The sequence below is a fragment of the Urocitellus parryii genome, chromosome 3, assembly GCF_045843805.1.
Source record: "Urocitellus parryii isolate mUroPar1 chromosome 3, mUroPar1.hap1, whole genome shotgun sequence".
Classification (NCBI taxonomy): Eukaryota; Metazoa; Chordata; class Mammalia; order Rodentia; family Sciuridae; genus Urocitellus; species Urocitellus parryii.
The window spans coordinates 523,286-538,393 of NC_135533.1; the positions used below are offsets into that span (position 1 = coordinate 523,286).

The following is a 15,108-nucleotide window of genomic DNA, read 5'->3' on the forward strand; positions in this document are numbered from 1 at the left end:
CACCACAAGACACCCGCGCTTCCATGAGCGGACTCACTGATCAATCCAAAGGCCTAAGCCCAGGCAAACACCGCCCATGTGACAAGAGCCACGTGGAGGAGAGTAGGATGGCGTGGCCTCGGTGGGGAGCGCCCAATTCTACCCAGGGCAAAAGAGGTCTGCAGAGGAAGAGCGAGGCGCTGCGCCCTCACGTCAGGCAAGTCGGAATCTGAGGCTGAAACCTGCTCCCAGCACCCAGCAGGCCTCAGAGCAGAGGGCAGCCTGCTGCCTCAGCCCTCCACAGCACGTCCACCCCACGCCAGGACACAGGCCCACACGTCCACCTCACGCCAGGGGCACCTGGCCCAGAGGGCTCACACGTGCTGCTTCTCCACAAAGACCACTTTAATACCCAGGCACGACGCAGCTCTGCAGGTGACATACAAATCACGCCAAGCGATGCTGCCCAGAGAAGCTGCAGGAAGTCAGCCAGAGAGGCCGTCTCAGTGAAGGTGTTCCTTTTAATTTAGACATGTGTGTTTATCACTTTATGCACAACTAAGAAAATAGTCCATTACAATAAATTTTCATGGTAGACTGTTTAAGATCTAGTGATAAATGTGATAATATTTTACAATTATTCTAAAAATAACTAGAAATACTCTCAGAAAAGAGCATATTGGACTTAACTTGATATTTCCTTTGAAGTTTAGTGTACAATAAAATGTTCTTTTGTTTCTCTTCCAAAATAGTGACTTATTTAATGGGAATACAGAAATAACACTCTGTAAAACAAAGCATGTATGGAATACGCTTGTTCTACGTACACAAACACAAGTGAACACAGTGCCCAAGGTCCAGTGTCGGGTCATGGGTCCTCAACGTGGACGGCGCCCTCAGGCAGACAGGCCACCTTCCTTCCTCAGGGCTCCCTGCAGGAGCAGGCGCAGCCGGCTGTGCTCGTCTGCCTCCGGGCACGTCCACTGCCTCTTCAGGTACTGGATGTCCACCTTGCCCGAGGCTCTGGCAAGCACCAGGGCCTGGAAGCTGCCCCTGGCCTTCTCTGGCTCCCCCATGACGGTCATGGTCACCACCCTGCGGGGGAGAGGGGACGTGAGCAGAGAAGCTGGTGGCCACCAGGGGACCCGCAGTGATCACGGGGTCTCCCATGGTGGCCACCTTCTGCAGCGTCCACGTCAGATGAGAAGCCAGACCAGGGTAACTGTGGGCCCACCCCTGCCACGCAGGCGTGACTTACCCTTTGAGAAAGAGCTGCCCGGGGCTTGGCTGTGGGTACACCTGGGAGCTGGGAAGGGCTTCCTGGGGCAAGTGCCCCTAGCAGGGCCTCCAAGCTGCCCAGGCGTGGCTCTGGCAGGAGGCCAGCATGGGGCCCAGCGTGGGAGGGCAGATGGGCAGAGCTGACAGGATCCAATCCCCCCATATGGGTTTGCTCCTTTGTAGACAGGTGGGAGTCCCAGTTTGGGGGTCCCTAGCACCTCATTCTCAACTAGTGAAATGTCAAAGCTCACAAATCTGCACCTGCAGCCAGGCGGCTTCCCCGAGCCCCGCAGCCTGGGGGTCAGCTCTGTCCTCCAGGCAAACAGCAGTTCCCTCCACCAGCAGGTGCCCGAGTGGGAAAGCTGGACCTGATCCTGCTCTTGCATGTCCCTCCTCCACACGGTCCCCACGCAAAGGTCATGCCCTCCTCTCTGCTGACCAGTTTTTTGATGGGCCCATCTCAAATCTCATCTTCTCCCTGCAGCTGACAGAGACGCTCATTTCCACTTAAACTCCTCCCTGTCACCAGTGGGAGGTGCCCAGTCCTTCCTACATGGTCTCCCTGGGTCCCTGCTATCCCAGGACTGGCTGGACTCACTCTCTCCCAGTGCCTCTGGGGGGCTCTCTCGACCCACCTCTGTCTACTTCACTCCTCTCCATCCATGAGACCTGGCTGGGTGCCGGCCACCCTGGGGAACCTGCTCACTGTGCCTAAACTGGACCAGGAGTCCCAACGGCATCCAGGGCATGTCTGTCACAGCCGAGGCATCCAGGACAGAGCCACATCCCACCCAGCAGGTGCCTGGCGCACCTTCCCTGTCTTCCTGAGCAGGGATCTGGGTGGCTATGCCGGCTCTGCGTGGTGCAGACCACACACGTGGGATCCGCGAGTGGCGGCAGGTCAGGACCGATGCCTCGCCGCAGTCAGACGGAGCCAGCAGCCGGGGCAGGCAGTCCTGTCTGGTGGCCCACCAGCTCTGCCTGCTACGGACACCCCACATACCCTTGAGCTGCACTCCAGACACACCCAACACCCAGGCGCACGCCACCCAAGCACAGCAGAGCCACACCAGGACTCCTGTGCCCTTGGAGCCATGGCCTGAGGGTGGCCCTCTTAGGGTCACTCCCTCCCTACTGCCGGCCCCTGAGGCAAACCCATAGCATTTGGGGGTCAGGAAACTAAGCCTTAAAAGGAGCAGACCAGGGAAAGTAAAGTAGCCGGAGCTCTCAGTGACGCCGACACTTCCACACCACTGCCCATCAACTCACCAGAAACACAGGGAAACCTAGCTGACCGCGTGGACACCTTCACAGAGGCTCCCTGACATCAGGACTGTAGGGTCAACACCATGTGGTCCATGGATGAACTATTTCCAGGTGCTCTTTAAAAGCCACTTAGGGCCGGGTGCAGTGGCACACGCCTGTAATCCCAACAATTTTGAGAGGCTGAGTCAGGAGGATCACCAGTTCAAGGACAATCAAGGCGGACTGGTGAGACTGTCTCAAAATAAATTAAGAAGGGCGAGAGATGTAGCTCAGGGGCAGAGCCTCTGGGCTCAAGCCCAGCACTGGGAATGAATCCATGACATTTAAAACACACGCATCAGCACAGGTCAGCACCATCACTGACCATGTTTTCAAAGGTCCTTCAGATGTGCAAGCTGGACAGAGCAAAGCACAAGACAGAAAACCAGGACCAAAGTCTGAGTCCAACCCTCGGCGCCCCACAGAGCACCACCAGCTCCAGGGCTGGGGCTGGCCAGAGGATCCGGGAGCTGCCCATCCTCCAGGCATGGGCTGCCCAGCTGCTCCTGGGCTACAGGAAACAGGAGGCTGGTCATCACCGCCAGCCCAGCTCTGAAGTGTCAGGCACTCCACGGACCCAACCCACGTGCCTTCCCTGTAAGAGCTACTCAGCTCCTCCTGTTCAGTTCTTTAAAGCTGAAGAAAGAAAATTCAGCACAAGGATTACTTCTTTAACTTGGAAGTTGCTGCCAGACATTTAAACAGGAGCTCACGGAAAAGCATGTTCTGTCCCACTCCAGAAGGTTCTGCTGTCAGCACAGTGAGGAAATGCATCCTGGCGGCCAGCTCTTTCCTGTGAGCCCCTAGGGCAGATGCCTCTAAAAGCCCGGGCATGCCAGACCCCCTGGATGGTGTGCAGAGGCCTCCCAGAGTGTCACTAGGCTCACAGCCAGAGACGGGACCAGTGACTGAGGCACACCCTCCTGCGTGGTAAGGGGAATGCCAAGAGAGCGTTCCCTGACCAGCCCCATGGAAGTACCTTCGCAGAATGGTCAGGGAGGACCAGGAGCTATGTGGGAACAGAGGCTGGGGAGGCTGAAGAGCTGTGCAGGAACAGAAGCCACGGAGGAGTATGCCCACGTGGCTCCTTGTCCTCCCTGGCTTCCCAGGCCTCCATTCTCACAGGGCTCCTCACCCTTCCTGGCCTCTGTTCCTACACACCCAGCCTCCTCACTCCTCGTCCGCTGAGTGTCCTGCCACCAGAGGAAAGCCACTCCCAATATGCTTTACGCTACAGCAGCACTGGGCACAGAGTCGGTGCCCAATAAATACTGTATTTGCTTATGAAAAGTGACTGACGGACTTCCTGGAGTAACAAACCAAGGAAGCATTATGCACTCATATGTCAATCACAGTCCCAAGTTTTGATGTGCTTTTTTTGTTTCTGCTTTTTGTTTTTGAGACGGGGACCACATTGCCCAGCTGGCCTCCAACTCCTGGGCTCAAGCAATCCTCCTGCCTCAGCCTCCAAGTGTTGAAACCACAGGCGCACCACCCACTGGTACCTGACAAATTTTTAATAATCAGAATAATGTCAACATACCTAGCAAGTGAACTAAGAAAATATAATTTTTAAAATTTTTTCAGATCTTATCAGCATATCCCTAACCTTCTATCAAACGGTTATCTCCTTCTAACCATTTTTATCCTCTTCATTCCTTTACAAAAGAGCAGTGGTACTTCCTCCCAATTCTCACAAACAATCACAGAGAAGTTACTGAAAATAAAGGTGAAATCTCAAGAAAAAAACGCAGGTGAAAAGACAAACTGAGGTCAAGAGTGCCGCAGCCTGGCTGGGCACAAATAACCGGGGTCACGAGCCACTCGTAGGTTCAAACAGGAACTACTTTATTGCCCGAACCCAACAGGAACTCTCCAGAACTCCACGGGAACTCCGCGAGAATCAACGGGAACTCCGCGAGAACTCAAAAGTAGCGGGCACCCGAAGTAGCAGGAGCAGCCTTATTTTAGTAGCAGAGGTTTATATACACAACTGAATACACAGCTGGCCCCAATCCTGCATCATCCAGTTACAGCAATCAGTCATTATCTTAATAATTATACACAGCTTAATTATCATCATCTTAATGGCTCGCTGGCGCTACCCCTCAACCACTCCTTCTGGCAAAATGCCAGGCGCCATCTTGACTTGGTTGTGGCTCTCAACACATGAGAGAACCCTTGGCAATGAAAGCTTCTGTAAATATCTCTGCTTTGAAACAGACAAAACAACGGCAAATAATTATTTAAAAGTAGTATCTGGGCGGGGTTTTGGCTCAGTGGCAGAGCACTTGCCTAGCTCATGTGAGGCCCTGAGTTCGATCCTCAGCACCACATAAAAATAAATAAAATAAAGGTACCGCGTCCAACTACAACTAAAAAAACATAGAGATATTAAAAAATAAATAAATAAAGTAGTATCACTGCAAGGCACATCTTAAATTCACACTAAATAGATTTCACCCGGGCCGTGGGACACAGGGACCCTGGGGGTCTGAGCGGAGGGTGACTGGTGGTGGGCCAGCGTCACCCAGCACACGTGCATCCCTACTTAGAGACCAGCAGCAGCACTCACAGGCGTCCGAGTTCCTAAGATGGCTCACTAGCTCAGCGCTCACAGGAAGCTGCTGCTTCCCTTCTGCAGGGATTGTGACAGGCCACACTGCCCTCTGAGTCTCCCAACCCCCAGACGACCTGCGCTGACTGTGTGACGACCCCGGGGCAGCTGCTCCAAGACCCTGGCTGACAGACGAGGCAGGCTGAACCCCAGGCAAGGGGACTGGGGGGTCACCTGGGCGGCTGCTGGCGGGCAGAGGCCCACAGGAGCTCTGTGCCTTCCTGGCAGGCTGGCGGTGAACCTGAAAGTGCTCTAAGAGACCAAGTGTTCTCCATATCTGAAGTGTGTTTTAAGTTATGAATACATCACTACAGTCGGTCACACCCTTAAAGTGTGGCCATCCTGTGTGAATAAGTTACATAAGCAGAAAGGCAGGGGCGGCTTCTGGGCTTGGCACTCACCTGTCTGGGGAGACGAGCTGCGTGGCCACGGGGCCCAGGTCACTCTGCAGAAGGTCCCACACGTAAATCCTCGAGGCGTCATCCTGCACCAGGAACACGGCGGGCCTCGTGGGGGACCACTGCAGTGCCCTGATGGCCCGGCCCCCCGTGCTGTGGTCCCACTGCAGCAGCGGCTGTGCAGAGGTGAGCTGGTGCAGCCTGATGCTGCCATCGGAGCAGCCGGCCTGCGGCAGGAAGGCAGTGTCACCCTTTTAACCCACCCCGGGGCCAGGGAGCCTCCCAAGCACTGACAGAGCAGTTAACTGTGTTTCACAGCTGCTCAGCCCTCACGCACCACGCAGGTCAGTGCCCGCCTGGAGTCTGCACCCTCCCCACCAGGGCATTCCAGCCAGGCACAAACAGGCGGGTGCCGTGAGCGAGCGGACTATCATTGGTTCAAGCATAAGCTGATATGTTTGGCTTTGTGGAAGTAAATAACTCGCTTTTTAAAAAATGACATATGACGACATCAATAACATGGTTACATATTCCCCCCGGATCGAAATTCCTATAAAAGAAAACTGGTTTAATAAAAGATCAAATTTATAAGAAGAAGATTAATTACTTTTTACTCTATTTAATACTTCACATACTGTAAAAGAAAGAGAAAAAAGAGAAAGAAGAGAAAAGCAACAAGAATGGGAGTAGAGTTCTAAAATGAAATATAAACAAACAAACTTAAAAACCTATATTCCAAATAAGCAGCACAGGTCCACAGAAGGGGGAGGGGAGAGGGGGGAGGGGGAGGGAGGGAGAGGGGGGAGGGAGGGGGAAGGAGAGGGGGAGGAGGGAGGAGGAGGGAGGGAGAGGGAAGGGGAGGAGGGAGGAGGAGGGAGGGGGAGGGAGAAGAGTGAGGGAGGAAGGAGGGGGAAGGGGGAGGAAGGAGGGGGGAGGGGGAGGCCTGAGCAGCTGCTGAGCCACACCCCTTCTTCCCGACTCAGGACCCACACAGCAGGCTCCTTTACAGAGGCTGGAGGGCTGTGGGTGGGGCTGAGCAGCTGCATCCCAGGTGGCCGCTGGGGTCTGTATACAGTACTCTGCACAAGGGCACCAAGAGGTGTGGACCTTCCCAGGCGAGGTGGGGACTATGGGGTTGACGGGCACAGCAGCAAGCCCTGGGAGGGATGGTGCCCATCTAACAAGAATGGGTAGAAAGCACAGGTAGGCTCTCAGGACTGTGACATGGAGAGCTGGCAGGGGCTTGTATTCTGTTAAACTCTAAATAGTTTGCAATTGAACATAGTATTTCTTAAGAGAGTCAGATTTTGACCTAATTTATTTTAATTTCTTTGTTATTAATATCATATTTCTCTACTTTATATCACTGACACCTAACACATAATTAATTTATAGCCCAATGAATGATGACCTTTCGAGTTTTTCCAATAGGTCACTGTATTGTGCTTCCCAAACAGGTAAATAATACCACTGAAAAAAAAGAGAGGTTCCAGGTCTGGCTCCCAACTCAGGCAAGCCCAGGACATCCCTAGTCTTGCCTGAGGCTGGGCTGGGGCTGTAGCTCAGTGGTAGAGCTCTTGCCTAGCAGACATAAGGCACTGGGTTTGATCTCCAAACAAAAATAAATAAATAAGAAAAGGGTATCGCATCCAGCTATAACTAAAAAGTTTTTAAAAAGGAAAAAAGTGCTATAAAAAGAGACTTCCTTGTGTTGGGGTTGTGGCTCAGGGGTAGAGCGCTTGCCTCGCATGTGTGAAGCCCTGAGTTTGATCCCCAGCACCACATAAATAAATAAGGGTATCATGTCCATCTACAACTAAAATAATATTTTAATAAATAAATAAATAAAAACAGACTTTCTTACCAAGAATACTGTTTCTCCAAATGGTGAAAAATCAATCACATTGACTTTTACTGGTCTTATACCACATTGCTGAGGTCGGAATAGTTTGGGAGATACTCTCAAGTCTTGTCTTGTGCCGTGGCTTATAAGACCCTAGTAATAAGATAAAGAGTGGCCAAGGAAAACTTAGGTATAAGGTTGGGTAAAGTCAGTATGCTTGAAAAAATTATTCCACATTATAATAAAAGCAAACAGTGAGTTAATCTCAAATAAACCATATACTATGCAACTTTGGGAGCGAGGGATGAGTGGTAGAATGAAATGTAAGATACTACTCACCACATCTGTGCCAACAATAAAGTGATTAGGATCTGAAGGCAGAAATCGGACACTCAGTGTTTGTGTGGGCCCCCAGAATTCAAGCCCTTGATGGGAAAGGCTGGGGAAAGAAAGTGGACATTAAGATGGGGTGTTTTGGAGCCCTAAGGATAACTGACCATCTCGACACTGCCCTAGCAAGATGGCACACTGCCTGACATGAGCCGGCCAGGCCACACCTCCTCGGTGGTCTCGCCCACTCGGCTTCCTGTTCGCGGACACTTGGTGATTTCTTGAGATCCATCATCTTGTTCACCAATTTTTTCTTCAGCTCTATCTAATATGCTGCTTAACCGTGTGTCATGTAAAGGCACAGGAACAGCAGTTTCATTTCTAAAGGTTCTGGGTGGTCCATCGATTCTGTGTGCTGCACTGTGTGGGCTACTTCCTCATGCCTATAGTTCTTTCCGTTTTTGATTGTGAACTCATCTTTGGCATACAGCTTATGGGAACCCTGGGAGCCCCAGTTTGTAAAAGTAGCCCTTCCCCCAGGCAGTCGTGCCTCTGTCTTTGACAGTCCCTTCTCACCTTGAGGTTCTCATGCCCACACCCAGGATGGAGTCTAAGTTCTCCCAAGCTCCTGTCTTCCCTCAGCTGCAGTGAAGCTCTCCACGTTTCTGTCACACTGAAGGGGCACTGAGTTGCAGGTTGCTATAAAGAGGGTCCAGTCTGGCTCCCAACTCAGGCCAGCCCAAGACATGCCTGGTCTTGCCTCAGGCTGAAGCCCTAAGTGCACAGTGAAGGCCCAAGACAGCTCAGCCTGGTAATGGGACTCGGGGCTGTCACACGTCAGCTCAAAAGGCTACTACACTAGGTTCCCTCCTGGTCCTGGCATCTAGAGGTTCTCCTTCTATTTGATTTTTTAAGTTGTAAATAGACACAATATCTTTATTTTATTTTTTTAAACATCTTGATTTTATTTATTCATTATTATTTATGTGGTGCTGAGGATCGAACCCAGGGCCTCACATGCGCTAGGCAAGTGCTCTGCCACTGAGCCCCAACTCCAGCCCTCTTTTTAAAAATTATGATGTTTTGTTGAGGTTCTTCCCTTAATGCACAGCTGCTGCCCTGGTCAGAAGTGAGGAGTCTGGATTTCTCTCAGATCCTTTCCGGCTCCGCCTCACACATCATGGCAGGACCACAGATGTCAGCCCTGTGGCTGACACCACCTCGTGCCTCCAGCTGTGGCCCTGCTGTGGTACTCATTGCCTCTGGGCCCCCTACACTCCACAGCTCAGACTGCCCACCCTGCACCCCACGCTGCCCAGGCCTGCCTTTCCCCACAGAGCCCTTCCTCCTCCTGCTGCTCATCTTCGGAGCACACCCTACCACCAACCCACCTTAGGAAGGGGGGCCATGCGAGGCTCTTCCCTCCTGAGCACCGTCAGTGAGTCCCGGGTCTTCAGTTCTGCCTTCCTCAGCCTCTAAGGGGCCTCCCACTCATCTCCCCAATTCTACTCTCCCTTCCTCTGTTCCAAACTAAGAATGTTGCCAGGTTGATCATCCTAAATGACAAGGAAGCTAGGCCAGCCCTGTGGTGTCCTATCTCCTAAACCTGCTAGCAGAGCAAGCAGATGCCCTAAGGTGCCCACTGACTCCTCTCCGTCCCCCGCATCAGATCCACTGGCAGCTCTGAACACAGCATTCGTCTTCGGATCTTGGGGCCTCCCATGCACTATTCTCTGGAGCCAGAACACACCAACTTCCATTCTTCAAAGGTCAAGCTCAGTTATCACCCTCCACAAAGTCACATTCACTCTAGCTTCCAAGGTCCCCTCCTGTGCCCTCCACATGTCTGTTCATGCTGAAGGACACTTCCTACTCTGTTATAACCATGGAGGACAAGCAATGGCTCCCAGATACCCTCTTCAGTGGCAGGCTTGCAGGGGTGCTGAGGGCAGATGGCTGCAGAAGCTACTTCAACCAAGGAGACACATGCTCCCAGGGACACCTCTTATGGTTCTAGAAGGCTGCTGGGCTCAGTGCCCTGGGCCAGGGAGGCTCCATGTCAGGGCTCCTCCTTGCAGCAGGTCCCACTATTTCCCATGGACCTCCAGAAGGCATTGCTAAGAGTGGTGGGACAGGTCATCAGATACATTAGCTACTTTCCTCCAAAGAGCACATAAAGTCTTAGAGAAATTTATAGTCAAAATAAATGCAATGCATGGCATGAGGTGAGAAGGGCCACACAGAGAAAGAAATGGTTAAAAGAGGACCAGCAAGGGCACTGTTCTGACGTCTGGCTCTGCAGTGCATCTGATGACTTTACAAACTAAGTAATTCACCTTCATAACTGCGTTCAAATCAACTGAGGTTGGTTTAAAACTGCTAAGCATGTAGGAGTTCATTAAGACAACCCAAAGCTGTTCTGTGAGGTGAAGAGTGCTCAAAAGCTCCAAGATTTTCCAAGGGTTTTCGCATGTTGAAAGTTAGGCCTGAGTCATGAGAAGTCAACCAACATGGAACATGTAAGTACCACCAATAATAGCTGTGCATTCACTAAGAAGTGTATGTCATGTTAAGTTATGTGACTGAAAGTAGAAATGTACGTCTCTAAATAACACTTTCCATCACTGTTTCTGGTTTCTGAAACTTCATCTAAGTTAAACTTCAGGGCTGCCTTAGAAGAGATGAAAAACAGTGAAGTAGCATCAATTTATATGACAGAAAACATTTTTTGATCAAAAAAACATTAGCTCTATACATGGAAGTTATATTTATTACATTGATTCGTTACTAATAAATTAACTACTTTCATAAGCAAAAACAGTAAAAAATTCCATACAAAAACAGAGTGTAAGAAAATATGCTTTCACTACAAAATCCAGCAAGGCCTCTGCTGCACATGCAACATCTGCAGGAGTCTCCTGAGATGGGGGTGCCTCGCGTGAAGCCGCACGGTCTCACCTGTCGCCCACCTGCAGCGTGGCACTGTGCACCAGCTTGATCCTCCCTCCAGGGATGAGACCTAAAAGACGGGCAGAACGGGTACGCCTGGTCACCTGGAGCCACGCTCACTGCCTAAACGTCCTCTCAAACAGTGCCACAATGCAAACGACAGGTGAGGTGCGCGTGCCCTGCCGAGGGTCACAGGGGACTCTGACCCTGGAGCCTCCTGCCTGCAGGGGCAGCACCCTTCAGCCCACAGCAGCAAGCCCCGTCTGCAAAGTCCCCCAGGGCCGTTCAGAACCTACTGACGGAACTGGGGTCTCCAGCTCCTCCAGCCTCCCTCACTGCTCCTCAGTTTCCTAACTTCCTCTCCTTGAACAACAAACATGAGGACTCCCAGGGCCGACCCCATCCTGCTTTCCCTCCCCTTGTTTTCCAAAGTGCGCACAGCCACCACACTGACCCTCAGACATGAGCTGGCTTAGCCTCCTTGCTACTCCCAACACCATCCTCCCTTTTTAAAATTACTGCCCGAGAGGAACAGAGACCCATGCGATTCTGAGCAGAATATCGCCTAGAATATTGCCTGGAAGCAACTAAATGAAGATGCTGTGAGGTGGCAGGGCCCTGGCACGCTGCCATCATGTGGTCTAACTGCCTGGCACCTCTGCGGCAGGTGTGCCCACGAGTCCTGGCTCACGCTTCTCCAGAGACACCTCTCTGACCCAGCCTGGTCCAGGTAGCTCCGTGTCCTAGCATTACACCCTAGTCCCCATCTACAGCCCAAATCTCCTCCCCACCGTTTCCCTGGCACCTGGGACTGGACCTGCAGAGCATATTTCAGAAAGGAATAAAAGAAAGACATGGCTTCAGTCCACAACAGGCCACAGTGGGAGGGCCTCAGGACAGCTGGGCACCCTGCACTCTGCTGCCAGGGAGCACCCTCCCTCCTGAGGGCAAAGTGGTGAGGCCGCTGGGGATCTGCAGAGGTAGAACACACGAAGGGTGTGTTTCACAGCACAGGCACATGCCTCGATCCCGGCATGACATTTCACATGTGCCTCAAATGTTTTTAGGCAAACTAATGCTATTCCCAGCTGCCTGTGTCTGCAGGCAGTGCTTCACAGGGCCCATCAGCAGCAGGGCCTGCCTCAACAGGCTCAAGCCACAGGGTCCTCGTGCTTGGGAGAGCAGGCCAAAGGCAGGCCAGCCCAGCGGGGACAACAGCAAGGCACGCTGAGCAGGAGGGACGAGGGCTGACGGCGAGGAACACGCAGAGGACGCACAGGGCTCCTGTGTTCTGAGGAGCCGAGGTTGTGAGCGTGACCTGACAGACCAGAACCCAGACAGGTCAGCACAGGGGGATGGCGCACAGCAAGCAATGCGGTCTTGTTTCCCCCAGAAACCCCACGGTGCAGGGCATCCGTCTGTAGGGGCAGCCACATCTGCTCCGTGAGGCCAAGAGCTCCTCCCTTACTCTGAAGAGCAGGAACAAAGTCCAAATCACTCCTACTGCTTCCCAAAGCCACCCAGGGACACAGCCCAACACAAACAAGGGAGGCTATGTCACTGAAAGAGGCTGAGGCAGTCCAGCTAGGCCACAGCTACCACAGGACCCAAGTGTTCTGTGACCTCTGAGCCCTCTTGGCATCTAGAACCACACCACAAGGCATCAAACTGCCAACTGTCCCCCATCACTTCTGCCCCACGCCCTGGGGAGTCCAGGAGGGCCGCACTGTACAGGAAGAGCCCAAAGTGGGCCAGGGCTCGGGCAATGGATGGCACATCTGCTCCCAGCTGAGGCCGACTGAACTCTGCTGCCCCTCCCAATGCCTGAACGCAGAACACAGAGGTCCTCGACTGACCCCACAGAGCAGAGCGATAGGCAGCTGCAGGCAGGACTGACCAAGCTACAGGAGAAAGCATTTGGTCAGTGCTATGAGGTCCCACTCGACAGCTAGTAAGGTGCACAATCTACAACTTCATTTTTCAGGTAGCTAATCACACATTTTCAAAGCAGGTAGAGATATGTTTGACTTCTAATTGTTTCAGCAAATACTGACTAAAGTTGATTTTTTAATTTAAGAGTTACCTAAGTCACTTATCGAGCCTGCCATATCCGCCTTTGGTAATTCAACAACCACCTAAAATAAAATAATGAAAATGAAGATGACATATTTTACAATTAGGAAACAACTGAAGCAAAATATGGCTCTAATTAAGAGAGCACAGGGTCCTGAAAATATAATGCCCCAGAAAACAAGCTCCAGGACCGACATACTGACCCCCTAATGCCATGGGCCCCTTCCTTCTGCTCGCTACACTCTCCGCCCTCAGGGACTTGCTCAGCAGGTCTCATGGCCTACAGGATGAGTCCTGATGTCGCCCTCCCACAGCTCTCATCCCATGTTCCCACAGGCCGGCAGGAGGGGCTACCAAGTGGCCAGCCAGGCCCTAGACTTGCTGGGTATAAGATCCTGAGTCCCCTCCCCACACCACTACAAACCCAGGTCACTCCTGCCCCCACCCCCCGCATTGTGTCCTCTCTTTCCCAGGCCCGTGCCCTCAATCCAGGGGTTTTTTCTACTCCAGCCTTCCGTTTGGCCAGTGGGCATGGCCTGGGGCCAGCAACTCACCCACATATTGAGAACCCCGCTGTCATCCAGGGAGGCCACGTGGAACGACAAACCCGACGTTTCTAAGGAAGCCAGAGACAGAGAAAGCAGCAGCTTTAACCCGGGCAGCCCGTGGGTCCCTGCTCTCGCGGGCTGAGGGGCGGCACGAACCTTCCTGGGTAGAGAAGGGCGAGAGCACCAAGCTCTGCTTCCGGCAGACGGATGAGGAGACGGCCTCCAGGGCCTGCAGAGGGCTTCGGTGGCTCACTGAGGTGAGGACTCCGTCTGGAATGAACCCGCATCAAATGGCAGAAACACAAGCAGGTCAAACAGGACAACGTTGGAGGTGCTTCTGGGTCTGAAACACCCAGCTCTTGCCGCAGGCCCCCAAAGACAGCCAGAGGCCAGGACAGACCAAGCAGCATCATTAGGAAACAGACACGATTCTAGAAACACCTGAGGAGGACGAGAAGTCCTCACTGCCAAGAGCTCATTTAAGACTTTGCAGGTTTCACTGACAATAGTTAGATGGCAAATAAAATGAAACCATTATTTTGTATTCAGTGGCCCTCTGAACCCAGGGGTCCTTCACCCATGCATTCAACCAATGCAGACTGAAAATCCTCTGGGGGAAACCTTACCATAGTGACCACAGGGGCCCTTCTTACCAGGACTCCCACAGGGCACAGCAGCTAGTCACGTAGTATTTGCACTATCTTACATACCAAGTCACGGGAGGTGGTATCAAGTCCAGGGGCCGTGTGCACAGGTATACACAAACGCTACGGGGCCTCGTGTCAGAGGCATGAACACCTGAGGATCAACCCCACCAAGACTGAGGGACTACATATGGGTCAGAGATCTAGTGTTTTGAAAATAGTGCTAGATTCAAAGGTTTGTTATTAACACCAAGAGTTAGAAAATGCAGTTATAAAAGATTTATTTTGGAGCCTAATAACTCCCTTGCCTGAGGCATGTAAATAAACTTTATGTGTTCTTTTCCCTGTCTAAAATACATACATATCTATTCATCCATGGTCACACATATGCATATGTGCATATATATGTGTATATATCAATGCCATCAAAACCCACAAAGTACCTATAAATTAAAACACTCTCAAAAGCCGCAGGATCTCCCCACTGCTTTTTCTATGCACAAGCAGAGATACACATGGCACATAAACAGAAAGGCAGCATGTATGTGGATTAAAATGTCATGGGAGGCATTTAGGAAATGAGAATTTTTAAAGTGCTACTTAGTCAAGAGAAAGAAAATGAATCTCAAAATGGAGAAAAGTATCTGCAAAACACATACCTGACCAATGGTACAGAACAGAGGACACAGAGAACAACCCACATAAATACAGTTCTCTCATACTAGACAAAGGTGCCAAAACATACATTGGAGAAAAGACAGCCTCTTCAACAAATGGTGCTGGGAAAACTGGAAATCCATAGGCAGCAAATTGAAATTAAACCCCTATCTCTCACCCTGCACAAAACTCAACTCAAAGTGGATCAAGGACCTGGGAATTAGACCAGAGACCCTACATCTAAAGAAAAAGTAGGTCCAAATCTTTACCATGTCAGATTAGGCCCCAACATCCTTAACAAGACTGCTAAAGCACAAGATATAAAATCAAGAATCAATAAATGGGATGGATTCAAACTAAAAAGCTTCTTCTCAGCAAAGGAAACAATCAATCAGGTGAACAGAGAGCTTATATTGTGGGAGCAAATTGTTGCCACACGCACGTAAGAGCACTAATCTATAGGATATATAAGAACTCAAAAAACTTA

General features: G+C 51.5%; 1 protein-coding gene across 1 annotated transcript in view; it reads right to left on the reverse strand.

The window, feature by feature from the left end:
• Positions 1–499: 499 nt before the first annotated feature.
• The window catches only part of Dync2i1 (dynein 2 intermediate chain 1), a 64,369-nt gene continuing 49,760 nt past the window's right edge, over positions 500–15,108 (reverse strand). The window contains exons 17-24 of the mRNA XM_026380009.2: positions 13,477–13,590; positions 13,327–13,388; positions 12,783–12,834; positions 10,709–10,769; positions 7,760–7,859; positions 7,442–7,573; positions 5,581–5,804; positions 500–1,074 (exon numbers count right to left, since the gene is read on the reverse strand). Of these exons, the coding sequence (XP_026235794.2) occupies positions 876–1,074; positions 5,581–5,804; positions 7,442–7,573; positions 7,760–7,859; positions 10,709–10,769; positions 12,783–12,834; positions 13,327–13,388; positions 13,477–13,590 (944 nt within the window). The 3' untranslated portion in view covers positions 500–875. The remainder of the gene's footprint in view (positions 1,075–5,580; positions 5,805–7,441; positions 7,574–7,759; positions 7,860–10,708; positions 10,770–12,782; positions 12,835–13,326; positions 13,389–13,476; positions 13,591–15,108) is intronic.